Below are 17514 nucleotides of genomic sequence, written 5' to 3' on the forward strand. Positions count from 1 at the left end.
GAATCTAGTATATGTTAGATCAATGTTGCTTAGGGCTTGTTTGATGAATGGGTTATTGAAATAAAATTCAGTTTTTATCCAAAAACTCAACCATCACATCATCAATCTAATTAATTTATTTATCTTTTAAAATACTAAAATTATACCTTACTTTTTTTAATATAAATTAATTATTAAATAAAAATTTAAAGAAATAAAGGATAATTTGGTCAAAAATAAATAAATAAACAAAATTTTCCTACTTTTAATGAAACAATGATTTTTTGAAGAAAAAAAATCCAAATAACCACTCCCTCAAACAAGCTCTAACAAATATTTGGCATTTGATGATAAAAGTATCACTATGAAGCCTTTAAGATTTTTTCAAGGTCACAGTAACATATTTTGTAAATATATTTACAAATTATTATAGTTTCGTTTTATATTTACATGTTACGCAAATGAATGAATAGTTTACGTTTCACTAAACAATCCCAACAATCCCTCAAATTTAAGGAGCCAAATATATCATTCATGGTTACTTTTTCTTTGAAATCTTAATTAGTTGGTTCTAGAAGCTGTACTTATTACCTCGTTTGTAAGATGGTCGTTATTAACAAGAAGGAGATTAATTCGAACATAGACTTCTAGGAATTATCCGGACTTAAAACTCGATCTAATACAATGAAAGAATTAAAATAATTATCTTTGACAACAGACAAATCAACAAGAAGAAAATATAAACCAAAGGCTTTATGGAATTATCAATTTAATATACCCATTTGTAAACATTTTGAATTCAAAATCTAAAAAGTGTTTTCAAATGAGCTCATTATTTTTTTTTTATTCTTTCATTTTTCATGTGTTGCTTGGAGCTAGAAAACGATGACCTAATAGATTGATGTTGTTGTTCTATTGGTAATGAATCTTGAATGGAACGAGGCTGATGGTTTGTGAAGCCACTATATTTTTTTTTTAAGAAGTAAGACTTTTTTTCATTAGATCAGAGTCCCGTGGAAATCACGTATAACTGTGAGTCAATATCGTGAACAAATAAATACCAAATTACAAATTATGACAAAAATAAATTATCACAAATATAATAAAATGAAACTAAAGTTTTGATAAGTGGATCACACAAAAATCAATGTTGATCTAAGCCTTGTTAGGGCACATATTAGTCTAAAATAACTACTCAAATTGATTTATAACTGATAATTATTTGTATATTTAATAATTTATAGCTAATCATTTCTATGATCCATTATTTTACATTTTTGTATATGAATTTGATTCTGATTAATTAAAGAAGGTCCTTAATTATCCGCTTGCCAGATATTTGTATACTACAAGTACTTGCACTAATTATGCATGGGTCTAGCTAGCTATAGTTAAAAGACAAGGCACCAAATCATATTACTAGCTAGTATTCCCCACATTTGCTTCATTATATACTTTGAAAAAGGCAATAGAAAATGCCAAACAAATACAAATAAATTATGATATATGTATAGTCACATCTCGCAACCATTTAATCATATTATACCATTTCAAAGTCCATTTCATTGAAAATTATCAAAAATAAATAAATTATGATATTTATGTTTTTAAATTGCATTCTTTAAAGAGATTACAAGTGTAGATAGTCTATGTGATTTGGGTGACATGAAATGAAGTTAGATCTTCGTCGAAAAACAAATAGACTAATAGGCTCATGACCAGCCTAGTTTTATGATATTATTGAGAATCTTAATTAATTAAACTTATAAAGGGGTCATATCAGCAATTTATGATCATGAGTGAGTCCATTATAGGATTGGAATGGCTACTATCTTTTAGAGTTGCTACCATATATACTCTTTTAAAATAAGAGTTTATTCATGAAGCAAATTAGTTCCAAATATTGAACACTCTGTAGATAATATTATTGTGTTTGAAGCCATTATTGCTTGCTAAATGATCAACCCTAATTATATAATGTACTTCTCTAATCAACTTTGATTACTGTTTAAATATAGCTTACGAAATGAAAGCAGGTCTCACCATCATCATAACTTGTTTTTTTCAAGTACAAGACCCCATCTATCTATCTATTCCTCATGAGTAGTAACACATCAAGATGATCAATCAATGATCGAATTAGACTATATCCACTCAAACTAATCCTTCATCATAAAACTTCTTAACCATAACGAAAACCTCATTCATACATACATATTCATCTAAATCCTTTCCAAGGCATTCTAGTCCAACACTATGGTGATCTTTTTTGAAAAAGTGAGAAGCTTCCGCATTAACTCTTGACAAATATATATTTTAAACTAATTCATAAATCCTATTAACGAATGAAAATGATAACTTGGGTAGATAAAATCAAATAAAATTTAAACAAAATTCATACAAAATTTAAACATGAATTAAAGGGTTATATTTATTAATTATGTAATTAACATTTAATGTTTGAAGAACAATTACCAAATTAAATATATTTAATTTTTTAATTGTCATTGTAACACTAATGAAATTATTGCTATCAATTTATTAGCAATTTAGAAAATTGTGTAATATATTTTTTTAATGAGGAGAAAATGCAAAGGGCAATAAAGAGGCAATTAAAGTCAGTCGTTAGATCAAAGATTGATGGTTGATTTAATTTTTATGAAAGTTTATCTTTTCAACAATATAAAACCCATCATCTCTAATTACAAACACACATCATCTTATCTTTTCTCACTCTAGATTTTCAAAAGTTCTATCCTTATTTTGTGAGTAATCCTCGAGTTTTTTGCTCGACATTTTCTGTTTAAACCCGGTAATAGTTTAGATATATATGTTGGTCAAGTTCGATACGTATTGATTTTAGTGCAAAATCATTATTGGATTCATTGTATCCTAGGAGATAGTCATCTGCAATAAGCTCCAGCACAAATGAGAGACAATTGAACTGTTTTAAAGGAAATGTGCTAAGCACATGCCTCAAATCAACCACTTATTCGGTGATATCGTTTTCATATATATTGTATTTAATTATTTTCTTTGTAACATCATATGTATATATATATTTTTAACTTAAAAACAAGATATCTAACAATTTTAAAATAGTTTCGTGTACTAAGTTATTTAGTAGCTTTTGCTGTTGAAAAATCTTTGTCTTTGATATTTCAAAAATACGAGTTACGATGATGCAAAATAGATAATGTCTCATTTCAAAAAGTTGAAATTATTCATCTTAAAAATGAGAAGAATCGGTTAATAAAGATAAGTCTTTATTATACATGTATATATATTAATTATTAACATTTTTTTTGTGCTATCAAAACTTAATTTTATAAGTTAATATATGTTGATATATAAATTTTTTGAAGAAAATTTCTATATACAATATACAAACGTTATCTTGAAAATAAATTAGAAAATAATAATTTATTTTCTTTTTAATTAAAAGTTTGTTGATTACTAAAATTATTATTAATAATAAATGAAAAGATAATTAAAAAGTTAGTTTTTAATTTTTAAAAAATTAATTGTTATATTTATTAATATTAATTATAATTAAACATATGCTTTCAATTTTAAAATAATTAATTATAATATATACATTCTAAAATTAATTAAGTGTCCCTTAATAAAGACTTGATAAGAATGTGTGGTATGGTGATCGATCGATCTATTTATTTATATATATATATATATAATATTTTGTTTTATATTCTACATTTTTCTTATGGTATGAAAACATTATTTTTAATGTGTATATATTTGTTTGTTGATAGAATTGAGTCACGGAAAAAGAATAAATTCTTCTAAATAAAGGAAAGAGAATGTGTAATAGAGTTAAAACAAGAGACCAAAAAGTTGAAGAGTTGTGTAGCTTGAATTTAAAGAGAGAACAAAACTCATAATTATACGACATTAATAAAGAGGGCATACTTGATTCTAGATTTGAATAATGGAGACTAAGAAGTTAAAGAGTTGTGTATTTTGAATTTGAAGAGTAAAAGAAAAACTCATAATTATGCGAGATTAATAGAGAGGGCTTACTTGTTCTAGATCTCAATAATAAGACCTTGTTTGATTTGGTCTTACAAGGAAAAATCTTAATTGATTTGAGAAACGATGCGGCATATATGCCAACATCATTAGATGCAAACTTGCATCCGAAAATAAATGTTCAAACAGTTTTGGCCAAAGATACTTGAAATATTATAAAAAAATTTAGAAATCATATGACATTATGATGAATATTTAGTTGATTAAATATTCTAATTTTTTATAGAAATAATATGCTGAGGGAATATTTTACATGATTCGACATTATAGTTTCTTATATAGAGATTATGTGAAGAATAATTTATATATGAATAAACATTTTAATCTCTTATATACAAATTATATATGAATGATTTATTCAATTAAATATCACAATAATAGTTATCTTATTAATTTAATGATAAGTATAATAAAAGAATTGTGTGTCAATTTCTTGATTTAAAAAAATGTACCAACACGAATGTGAGGGCAAATATTTTTATTGATAATAAATACAAAAATTATTATGTATATTATGATAAATAAAAATATAATTAATTATTAGAGAAATATGTTATCTACAAAAGATAAAATTGTGCAACTTTATAAAAATAAATAAAATAACAAGAAAATGTCTTATTTGTATTTGTTGAGTTGTTGCTCAAATTGATATTTTAAATTTGAGGATTTTGAAATTAATTAAGAAACTGTCATTATTTGACATTACTTTCATAAAAATTTAAAGAACCAATGTCTTCAAAAGGATTTTATGAAATAAATGAAAAAGAAAGTTTATAAAGTTTTGTATGATTTGTAACAAATTTTATAATAACGATATTAAAATTTAATCTTACTTTGATTAAAAAATGAATGTGACAATTGTATATAACAGGAAGACAATGAAAACTATTTCATTACGTGTCTTTTGTACGATATATTTATCGTTGAAAATTACGATAAAATGATTAAATCCACTAAAGGTATGCATTGCACTACACGAAATATCATGTTATCATCAAATTATATATATTGATATTATTAAATGAAAGACTTAACGTCTACAAGTGAATATATTTACACTTGAAAGTGCAATTTACGCATAGAAATCTTCTAAGAAAAATATGATGGAAAGATTAAACGTTATAATATATAATTTAGACTTATGTCGAAAAATAAAATATTTCTATGAAAAAATTGTAATCGTTTACACGAAGACGGAATAGTTCAAAAACATTTTGTCTACTAGTTAGTTAAGTAAATAATATTTTTATAAAAAAATGTGTTTAAATGGTAAGCATGTACAAATGACTATGTTTTTTATTATAAGATATTTCAAGATTATCTAAGAATGTACCAACAGAAAATTTTAATTATTATGATAATAATTTGAAATTGGATAAGCATAGAGTAAATGACAAATTTAAACATTTACATCTTAGACATAATGTCATTAGATTATATTCTCTAATAGAATCACATTTGACTGTGTTAATCAAAGATAACATTGTGAATTCACTAATCAAATTATTGAATACAGAGTTAGTTTAAAGTATTTTGAGACATTAGCCTAATTTAAGATGGTATGAAGGAAAACTCAACATATGCAGACTAGAGATCCCCAAAACTAAGTTCAATAAGACAACCTAATTGTAATTGTTGAGGATTAATCATATAACGAAACAATATATATTTTGACGAGATAAACAAATCACTTTTAATGATTCTTTGTGAGTAAAGAGATCACCTATGTGAGGGAGAAGTGGGTCGCTTCGAAAGAATTGCACGACTCAATTATAGACCCTCTCATAGAATCAAGTGCGTGTTCCATGGCCAAAACGGACACAACCATGAGAGTTTGACATGTATCAAGAAGAATTTTATGTGAAAGTGTGTAATCATTTACACAAAAATCAGAATAGTTTAAAGACATCGAGTTTATTAATCAGCTAGTAAAGTTATATACTTTCATAAGGGAAGATTCAAAATGTTACAATTACATATCCAACGTAGGACTCAACTATTAAACTTTTTATCAGGTTAATATTTCAATTTTCATTAATGTGGGAGATTGTTAGAATTTTAAACTAATTCATAAATTCTATTAATGAATGAAAATGAGAATTTTGGTGGATAAAATCAAATAAAATTCAAACTATATTCACATGAAATTTAAACGTGAATTAAAGGGTGAAATTTGATTAAATGTATAATTTGAATTAATTAATTTAAATTTATTAATTATGTAATTAACATTAAATGGCTTGAAGAACAATTATCAAATTAACTATATTTAATTTTGTTAATTGTCATTGTAACATTCATGAGATTATTGTTATCAATTTATTAACAATTTAGAAAATTATGTATTTTTAATGAAGAGAAAATGCAAAGGGCAATGAAGTCATTGGATCAAAGATTAATGATTGATTTTATTTTTATGAAAGTTTATCTTTTCAATATTATAAAACTCTTCATCTCTAATCTCAAATACACACATCATCTTATCCTTCTTTACTCTAGAATTCCAAAAGTCCTCTCCTTATTTTGTGAGTACTTTTCGAGTTCTTTGCTCGATGTTTTCCTTTTAAACCTGGTGATAGTTCAGGTGCGTTGGTCAAATTCAATGCATAGTAGTTTTAGTATAGAATCACTATTGAATTCGTTGTACCCTAAGAAACAACCATCTACAATAAACTCCAGCACAAACGGGAGACGATTGAATTGTTTTAAAGGAAATGTGTTAAGCACATACCTCGAATCAATCAATTATTCAGTGATATCGTTCTCCATATATATTGTATTTAATTATTTTCTTTGTAACATCATATGTATATATATTTTTGTAACTTAAAGACAATATATCTAACATATGGAAGATCGAGCTTTTCGGCAAGATTTTTTCTTCTAATGTGAATTATATTTGATGTTAATATATTGGTCTTTCTTAGGAAGTAGATTTCACTTAATATTTTGAAAATAAGTTTAAGCCGTATGATATAAATAAGAGTCTGCCAAGCATAGGATCCAAAGTGTCATGAAATACACCTGAAACTCAATGAGATTAATTATTTAGGAAATAATACTGAAAACATAAGCAAAAATTCTCACCAACGAACAAACATAAAAACTAGTGTTAACGAGTTCGGACGTTCGTAAGAAGATCAATTAGTTTATCGGCAACCTTCACCAATTAATTTTTTTTAAAGAGATCTCTCATATCATCGTTATAATAGTTTTACGTGAAAATTGAATGATACAAATATGAAACATTTTGTTTCTGACCTATTTATAGAGAAAACAAAAATGTATCAGTTTGTACTAGTTGTATCGGTTAAATGTGAAAATTTCTATACTTAACAATTTTGATAATATATTTGAAAAGAGTCTTGTCTAATAGAGCAAATATTTTAGATTATATTCTATAACATTAAAAATATTAAAGCCTTGTTTTTATTCAGGTTTTTCAAATAACCCAACAAAATCAATTATTACATCTCTCATCTATCCAATCAATCAATTCATTAAACAAAATACTAAAATACCATCTATTTTAAATTATTATTATTTATTTTATTTATATATATAAATACCTTTTAGGTCTTTTTACCAAAAAAAAAAATATCATCATTTTCTCAAAATCATCACTCATAATCATTATTTTCTTCCTCTAAGTTATTTAAATAACCTGAAACTTATGAATTATTACTGTTTGGCCAGGTTAACTTTTTTGTTATAAAAAATGGTTAGTCTTTATAATTGGTTAGATATGAAAGTATTGGCTAAATAATCTTGATTTTATAGGTACCCTGTCTTTGATAAGTTAAAATTTGTAAATTTGAATCCTAATTATAAATATTTTGTATTCTATGTAAAATTGATTTTTTTTTCCATAAATTTTGAAATAATATTGAATAATAAAAACTCTGATCTTTTAAAAAAATTAGACAGTCTATAATAACAAGTAAATATAAAATAACTTGGTTAAAATTTTAGTAATAAAATAAATTAAATACCGACGCTTAATTTGTCTTTACCGGCGTTGTTTTATGCTTTTCTAACTTTTTACCGACCCAATATTTGCGACGCATAATTAGTCATTTTAGGTGTCAGTAAAAACGTAATTTGTTATCTAATGGCTTTGTAGTCAGATCTAGCTAGGTTTTTCCTCTTCAACTGCAACAGGTCCGGTTTTGACCGTTTGTGTTCATATTCTAACCCAAATTAAATTTATTTTATTTATTAGTATGGACATAAACTTTTTTTTATCTGCTAACGTTGTAAAAATTCAGATGAAAATTAAACAATCATTATTATTATAAATTAAGTAATTGTTTTGTGTTGATTCAGATGAAATATACAATTTCATACCTATTTGATACAAGTACAATTTAAAATTTTGATCAAGATTATTATTGTTGTTCCTATTAGATGTTTTTGAGGCAATTATTTATACTGTAGCTAGGTTCTTTACTGCAATAATAATGAAGAATCTAATCAATAAGCCTTACCCCCGAAGGGCCCAACACACCAAATAAAACAATAAGAAATCTAACAATTGAGAGACATGAAGTATAATTGATGTCACCATCATTCATTCTTACACCAACCCGTGAGCAGGAAGCAGCTGTACTCTTCTGGATGTCCTCATCTACCCTAATCCATTATCATTTCGTCGTCATCATCATCGTTGTCGTATTTATTGTTTTTTCTTTTGAGTATATCCGAAAGGATTTGAGAGAGTAAGCCTTATGAGCCAAATTTGATTCCAAACATATCAGTTCCACAAACTTGTCAATAGGAGAAGGACGAGAATAAGTGTAAAAATCTTGTTTGCAATATCCGCAATACTTCTCAAGAAGTTCTTACACTTATTCTCATTCTTCTCTTTACATATTTCAAACAAGCTTTTAGATTTTAGTCCTCTCATCAGCCACTCTTTCATTTTAATCACACATAATACAACCTTTTTTATAAATAGTAAAAGAAGCCGAAAAAAGAAGAATCCTTAAAAAAGAGTTGGGAAAAACTGTTATTTAATTATTTTCTAATAATTATTCCTTTTTTCTGTCACTTCACATGAAAGGGGGAAAAGCTTTAATTTATGAAGAGACTCTTTTTATGTTTCCTTCTGAAAAGACTTCTTATCTTAATCTCTATCAAAGAAATATTGAAGAAAAAGGCAGCTTTAGGCTCAACTGAGATAAATTAGATCTTTTTTGTTAGCTTTAGATTCGGCTATGATAAGTTGATCAACAATCACAAGAATATGTAGCCAGAGAAGTTATGTTTACTAATGGTAGATGCACTAAACAAGAGTAAAAATCAAACATCACGAAAAACTTCTAACGTGTGCGCTTTGATACCGTGTTTAACAATCTTGAGTAAAAGTGATGTATAATATTGTATTCATCGATGTATAAGATGTTTAATTTTATAGACATTCAACCATGCTATACAGAAATTTTCCTAATAATTCGTTGATAGATAGTATCACAATCTCTAAAATATAAACTTAACCAAAATTTAGAAAGTAGTCATTAGAAAGATCTGAATACTGTGTCAAAAGCTAATAATAGTATTAATTAACTTAAAGTAAAACTGATGTAGTTATAGAAAAACAATGGGAAAAAAAGGGTCATCTTTCAAGAATGCATATTATGTGTGCTATTATAATAACCTGAAAGGATCTAAAGAGAAAACAGTGTCCAAACAGCAAAAAAAGAAAATTTGGGTAAGAGGAACCTTCTTTTGACGCCATTCTCATTCATGCGGTTTGCTCAAATTTATCCTATTATCCTCTTTCCCGGGTTTATCCTACATTTCTCTTCACTCTCTAAGACTTACAATCCATCAGGCAGATTTCAACTTGGATGAAGCGGATGCGAGGTGAGAAAGGTTCCTCTGCCCGACAAACAATATGAAGATTCCCAAGAGCCCGAGCACTTTCAATGTTGTGAAAAGATCCAACTGCAAAACAATAGAACAGTATTGGAGCCTACAGTTGGCATTGCAAATCTTAACCACAATTAGGGCTTGTTCATTTTTGGGTTATTGAAATGTGGGATCACAGTACCAGTGATAATTTGAATGACCAAATTAACAAAATGACCAAATTTATGATACTGACCTTCAACCAAAATAGCACGTAAAGTGAAAGAACTGCCGCTATGCCTAAATGGAACAGCAAGGCAAACGAGGCTGGTACCGTAGATGAAGGGAAGCTTTTAAAATTCACACCCAAACGCAAGCACTATTGAAAAATCATGAAAATCACACATAAGTCAAGATTCAAACTCAGAAAAAAACGATGGGTTGGTATATGAATAAATGAAAGAGAATTAGACCAACCCCGATAAGGAAGCCTAGGAAGGGCAAGAGAACCAGTCCTAAGAAGGCAAGAGCGAGCTCTTGTGGAGGACGCTTGTCAGGAACCCGGAAGATGTGGGCTATCTCTGCTTTGGGCCCATATCTTGATAAAGGATCAACAGATTGAGGAGGAGGTCTAGCTGATTTTTCTGGTGCTTCAGGAAGATCCAATTCGATATATCCCAGTTCTCGGAAGAATGAGTTATCCTGAAAATTATAAGAATAAGATAAATAATGATTGGTTGATGTATCTAAATAGAATCCTTCTCATGTCAATTGTGGACCTGTGGTAGTGAGTTATACCATTATTATTCCAAAAAAAAGTTAACTATCAGGGAAATATAAAAAAACTCCATAGTTACTTCCAATTACTGGGCAGAATTATCATTCATTTAATTAGGCTTTGCAAAATTGTGAAAAAAAAAAATCACAAACAAAACACTGTTTTAAAGAATTCTAAACCATAAACACAACCCAAATGCCTAAAGCTATTGGAATAAGGAGTAGGTCTTACCATAACAGAATCGCCAACAGTAAGTTGGATATCATATTTACCAGAAAGATAGAAAAACTTATCAACCAGCCCAAGGAAGTCCTACAAAAACGTAATGAAGCACAGTGTCAGGCAGCTATTTCAATCCAAATGCTAACATTCTTATTTTTTTCATAATGGTTGGTTGCATTCCAATGTAGAAGAGAAAACATGGATTGTTACTCACTAGTGTTAGCTCAAATTGCTTCTGAGAATTTTCCAAGACAAAGATGTGTTCGACCTTGGATTCATGTCTCAACTTGAGGAAAGCCTGAAAAAAATTATAATAATAAAGATTATGCAAAATCAAGAAATAAGGTTTTAATAAAATATATGAAAATGATCAAAAAAACAAAGGCCTTGTTTCATGTGGGTTATTTGAGATTAACTTCAAATAATTCACTATCCAATCAACAATCTACTCATCATTCAAATTATCAACCAAAATAAATTTTTATGAGAAAATCAATATATTTTATACCCTAACACGACTTTTTACCCAAATTTCCAAAAAACTACTTCAAACAAAATTATTTGAAAATAACCCACTTGATTATGCAAATAACCCTATATCAAACAAGGTCCAATACAGACACTAGAAGAATAAAAAAAAAGAAGAGGGAAAAAACCTGGTGTGGTTTAAACAGCTTTCCACGCGGAGTGGTCAATTTAAGGGACAACCGCAGCTTTTGTAGGTGGTTTGCTGACAAAGAAAATAGACTATCTCCTGCTATGTCTAGCCTGAGCCCATAAATGAATATATGATCATCACAAAACCGCAAATCCAATTCAGAAAAAGCATGTTAAAGGAGGAAACAGCAGCACAGATTTTTGTTAATGGTGTGATGATTTCATAATAGGTTAATGATGACATACTTTTTCTTTGTTTCAACACTCCCAAGGTCACTGTCCAGCACCGCAATTTCTGCATTATCCACATTGATAACTCCTGTGACATAAATGGGTACCCTTGACCTGCCTGCAGTGGCATATATTTTCTCATTCTCTGAATCAGATAACACAGTCTGCCACATGCAGAAGAAACAAATTAGGGATAAGGAAGGCGCATGACATTTTGTGCACAAGTTAGATACTAGTGGCTTCATTTGGAAACAATTTTTTGTATCTGAAATTTGATTAGTTTGTAGATATCTCCAAGACGAATTTTTTGAGCTCGCCAAGCCACATAGTATATCGCCTCCTAAGGGAAGAAAAATTCTGTCATCAACGCCTTTTTTAGGCGTATCTGGATCTGGGCCGGGATAATTTCAAATACACTCCCTTACCAAACGGAATCTCAACCGGATTCACACTCATACGAGAAAACAGATAAAATGGCATTTCCAAATGAAACCACTATCAGATGGACATATAGAATGGAAAAGCGAAAGAGGACATTACTTCAAAGATGAAAATGTAATTTCCAACATCAACGGTCTCTGGTAATGAGTCCAAGATATAAACATCATTGTCAGCATCGAATCTCAGCTCCTGCATCAAGAAATGACAAGACTCAGCCAATGAAGGAGATATAAACTAGCAGACCAGCAATACAAGCACATCATATAAACAAAGATTAGTCCATGGAGTAGTACCTGTTCTTCAATGACAGAAGAACCTTTTGAGGCCGAATGGGAAGCTTGAACTAGTTTTACTAGTAAAGACGGTGCAGAGGATCCAAGTGGAGTGCTAACCCTTACCTGATGTGAAAAACATCATAAACATAAGAGAAAAGAGACATCTTAGTTTCAACAGAAAAGGATTCGTGAAAGAAGAAACAGCTCTAACAGAAAAAACGGTTACAAGAAAACCTTTAGTTGATCATTTCTAGTCAGGGATAGCACGGTAGCTGGAAGTGATAGAATGAGTGGAATTGAAACACTGCAAAGAGAATGAAAATGTCAAATACTTTGCATATCATGAAAGAAAATAATTATATCAGTGCAGGTAGGAAAAGAAGCAGGCATGAAAGATTATTAGGTACAAGCCCAAAACATAACACTCGGGGAATAAATTTACATGAGCGGTCTTGGAGGATAGATCTCAATTAATAAGTTTTAAACTATATTTTTTCTATTACGAATGCAGAATATACAAGTAGATGATATATTTCTAACATGCAGGTTACTAGATACTATGAAAATATGTTTCATTTGTAAAACATGTCATTAAAGAACAGCGGAACTCAGTTGCATGAGCAAGAGAAAAGATTATACATACATAGTGACAAAATATATGAAATTCCATGCTTTCCATGCATGAAACTCAATCAAAGAGGATATATTGTAACTTTATGAGACAAATCAATTGTTTGCTATGTAGTCAGAAATACAGTAAGAGAGGATGTGTGTGTTAATGCAACAAAATTTCAGGTTAAATTCATAAAGATGGTGACCTGCTGCTTTCCAAGCACGCTAATGCATCAAGCTGGTCATACAATTCTTTTGGAGTACCAGGAATAACGCTTAGGAAAAAATTTGCCAGTCCGAGTATTTTTTCTCCTGGAAGCTGCACCATCCAATTCACAAACTTTTTAGTGATGACCAGAAATCAGACAAAAAAACTGAAGACAAAGGAATAAATGGTTGTCAGAAATTTACAAAATATATATATGAAAGAAAAGTACATTTAGATTTCCAGATGTAGCACTAGCAAATGCTGTCACGCCACGGACAACTGATGAGGTGACGGAAAGAATTCCATGGTTTTCACGGGCATCAACAAGTTTCTCATCAAAGTAATATGCCCCATCATCTAATCAAATGAAAGAAAACTCGTTAAAAGGGGGGAAAAAAGTATTCGCCAAGCCATTCCTTTGGAAGGTTAAGATACAAGCAGATAAAATAAAGTTCAGCAGCAAATCTCAAAATGTTGGTGTTCTTCTCCATCTAATGAAAGTGGTTAGTTACCCTAGAAGATGTTGTGAATAGAATGCCTTAACATTCAGAGCATGTCAACAAAAAATTAGTATGATCAGTCGACAAATCAATATGCATGACCTGGAAACAATTCTAATAATTATTTTAACATTTAAAACAAAATGAAGAAAGAAACTTTTAAAACTTCAACGAGATATATAAATGTGGCTTTTGATTAGAACGTAAAGGAACTTCAACATGAGGTCTAAGTAAGATAACATTGGACAGGCCATTACTTGGCTGTTTATGTTTAATCTTCCATTCAAATGAACCATTATAGCTTTTAAGCGTCACAAACTTGTTAAGTGAAGTTTGTTATCAACTAAGTTCTCAGATATTCATTCATCTAGAACATAACAACTGCAAAAAAAACAAAGTGAAGGTCCAACTCTCCATTGATAATCAAGTCTTAAAAAAGGTTCAGTTTTCTTTCTAGAGAACTGACCATCTTAGACAGAGAAGGCAAATTCTAACTGCACCATTTTCAACATTGCTCTCTTAAAATATAACTTGATCCCAATATAATCGAAAGACCACACCTAGAACACCCTAAGAATTTATGCATGGGACTTGGGTCTTGGAGAATGAGATTATCCACCATAATTACTCAGAATCAAGTAGGAGAAAAATGAAATAAAACACGTACCATATTTCTCAATACTGTCAAAAAGCTTCAGTATATCACTCTTCAAAGTAGCAACCTGTCCATAGTAAGAAAACATAAGTGAAGACATGAAGCAACTACGTCAATATGTACAAAGTAACACTACAATATTAAGATTCATGATACTATATTAAACTCAGTGACATGGAACTTTAGAATTGACAATAGTTTTAAGCATATAAATGAACCAGCTATACGAGTCCTATTTGTAACTGTCTTCTTTCATTAGGGTGCATGTCACAGAAGTGCAAATGGAAAAAATGATCTTTTCATTCAAGAAGACAAATATAATTATATAATAGATGGTTGAGTAAACCGTACACGTAATCAAGTATTTTTTTTTTCAACTTCCTGCAAATCAATGTTTATTGACAGAAACATGTAAAAAATGTAACATAAGTACCAGAAACTTATTATTTTTGTGCTCCAACCAAAATTCTATTACAGCGATGAGAAATGGAAGAATTTTTTGAAGGATGGTTAATTCATCTAAACAACACGTACTTGCTAAGAAGACTTGAACAGAAAGGTTATCAACTTAGATTGCATTTTGACAATAATTAGTAGCTATATGATTAACCTAAGATGTGTATATATGGCATATTTGTTATCACCTTTTATGATTGGATCATGATCCATAAAAATCTACATTTCTTATATTTGCCAAAAATCACAATGACCTAGAAAATTATATGGATAATTATATAGAAAATAATCTGATTTGTAATTTTCTACCAAACCAAAAATTACACTATAATTTGGATCATGATCTAGAAACAATCTTATTATACCAAACGGAAAAGAAAAAAAAATCACTTTCAAATTTAAATACTCTTTCCACTTGAGGTACTCTAGTGGGATATACTAGTTTCCAAATAGGCCCATAGCCTATCCAATATCACTATTCTCTTTTTGATGTGCTCAAAATGATGCTGAAATATAGATTTTTTATATACTTAGTCAACCAAAAACTGTTTTCAATAGCAAAAACAAGATAAAGTATTAGAGAGTTGTCTGCAGGAGGATAATTTGAAAATTGAGCTTCCGTCATAAGAGCCGTTGCATTTATTAACAAATGAGAACTACAATTAAGATAAAAAAAATTACATGCAGATATTATAAGACGGAAAATAAATAAATGTTTACCAGAGATGCGTCTATCTCAGAAGTTGTCAATGAGACTACACCTGCTAGTGTTTCAAAAGCTATTCCTGCAAAATTTGAATAACCATATGGGGATGTGGTGAGCAAAAAAACAAATATACCCCAAGAAATAGTGCAAAGTACTTGAAGTCAAGATCATGGAGGAAAAAATTACCAGCAGCATAAGTACTTGACTCTGTGTTGCTGGAACTGTAGCGCCATCTTCCATCACTTTGGCTCAACGCCTGTAAGATATTTTAGGGTGGGATGAGCTCAATAAAATCCCAAACAATGAAACAGAAAGTCAACATCATAACAGCATCAATGAACCTTTATGGATTTGAAAACTCCATTGGCGTCTGCAAGAAGCACGTCAATTTCTGAATTTTGGCCCTGCATAACAACACCGATGAGATAGAATGTCATTTTTAACATATTTCATCAATATGAAAATGCAAAATAAATGACACTATATTTTGGTACTATTACATTGAACGATGACAAATAAAGTTTAGCTTCAAGGAAATAGTGGATGGAGATAACTGTTACCTTGATAAGGAGTAGACTTCCTACAGAGTAGTAAAAGTCGAGCAAAGAATTTGCACTCTCAATAGATGCTTTAAGTCTCGAAGCAATGCCCTTGGGTCCCACAAGAAAAAAAACACGGTTAATTCATATTGTCATTAAGCACACAATGCATAAACAAAAGCTCGTTAATCCTATGAAAAAAACGTACCTCAAAAAGATCCTCTTTAACTTCACACTTCAATGCATTATTCACTTTTAATGCATAGAACAATTCTTTTGGACTTGATGAGGGTGATTCAAGAGTATGCACCACAGAAGAGCAAGTGGAATCCCTTATATTAAGATCCTTCTCAATTCCAAGAATGCTGAATGTTCTTATAGCTTCATGAGCTTCTGTTAAGCTGTTCATGTAGAAAGACAAATCAATAAATTACTTTCCCAGTGAAACAGTCACTATTTTCTATGGATAGCAAAATTTTACATAAGAGACTAGATGAGAAGAAACTGGAAAAACATCTAAGCCACGCAATTCAATAGAAAAAAATGTGTTAAAATTTCACCAACAAAAGGAACCACAAATAATCACATATAGAAAAATAAAAACAGGCAATTGAATCTAAGAAAATATACAAGGTCTGGCGTAAATGGGTTCTCATAGATCAAGCCTAATGTATACTAAAACTTAACTAGAATTGGCAGTAACGACAGGTTAAGTCAAAAGTCAAATCAATCAAATGAATAACCCATCAGTGAGACCCCGATCCCGACCCTGAAAATGATTTGATATAATTCGTGCAGTGAATCCGTAGCAGACATCAAAAATCAAGAAATGGAGCTCATTTCCTCCAAATCAAGTGGCGAACAGATAAAAGATGAATCAAGAAATTACACCAAATCTGGGTTTACCAAAGGTTTAGTATATTACCTTCCGAAAGATCCATCTGTTGTGGTGAAAAGTTTCAATGCGGCGGAGCGGTGAGCATCAGAAATGGGATTAAAGATCGAACCATTGCAGATCGATGTGAGACAGAGTGTGAGGACCAGAAAGGCTAGATTTCTGGCCATTCTTGGAAAAATTGTGGATTTTGTGAAGAACCCTAGTAACTAGATCGATCAGAAATTGACAAATGGGCTTCACTATGAGGGTGAGAGATTCTGAAGTGATGAGACTTGGAGTCGTCTCCGCTTGTACAAAGAGAAATTTCCGCTTAACAAGCTCTCTAATATAACTAGTAAGAAATCCTTTCACTTATAAAAATTAAAAATTAATATTAAACTCATTTCATCAATTAGTAAAAACCTTTTAAAGTGTTTCAAAATATTCTAAATTAATACAAGAGTATTGCAAATTTAAG

At 29.7% G+C, this 17514-nt stretch overlaps 1 protein-coding gene across 1 annotated transcript; it reads right to left on the bottom strand.

Annotated features, from left to right (window-relative positions):
- Positions 1–9493: 9493 nt before the first annotated feature.
- Positions 9494–17363, bottom strand: LOC124930647 (dolichyl-diphosphooligosaccharide--protein glycosyltransferase subunit 2-like). The gene is made up of 19 exons (XM_047470978.1): positions 17085–17363; positions 16368–16560; positions 16181–16270; positions 15962–16024; positions 15807–15876; positions 15635–15699; positions 14471–14525; positions 13533–13660; positions 13302–13414; positions 12718–12787; positions 12502–12606; positions 12308–12397; positions 11783–11931; positions 11536–11647; positions 11094–11177; positions 10889–10969; positions 10357–10581; positions 10136–10258; positions 9494–9975 (listed from the first exon to the last, which is right to left on the bottom strand). The coding sequence occupies exons 1-19, from the start codon at positions 17222–17224 to the stop codon at positions 9859–9861; spliced, it is 2073 nt and encodes a 690-aa protein (XP_047326934.1). The 5' UTR covers positions 17225–17363; the 3' UTR covers positions 9494–9858.
- Positions 17364–17514: the final 151 nt, after the last annotated feature.

Source organism: Impatiens glandulifera, chromosome 3 (assembly GCF_907164915.1).
Source record: "Impatiens glandulifera chromosome 3, dImpGla2.1, whole genome shotgun sequence".
Lineage (NCBI taxonomy): Eukaryota > Viridiplantae > Streptophyta > Magnoliopsida > Ericales > Balsaminaceae > Impatiens > Impatiens glandulifera.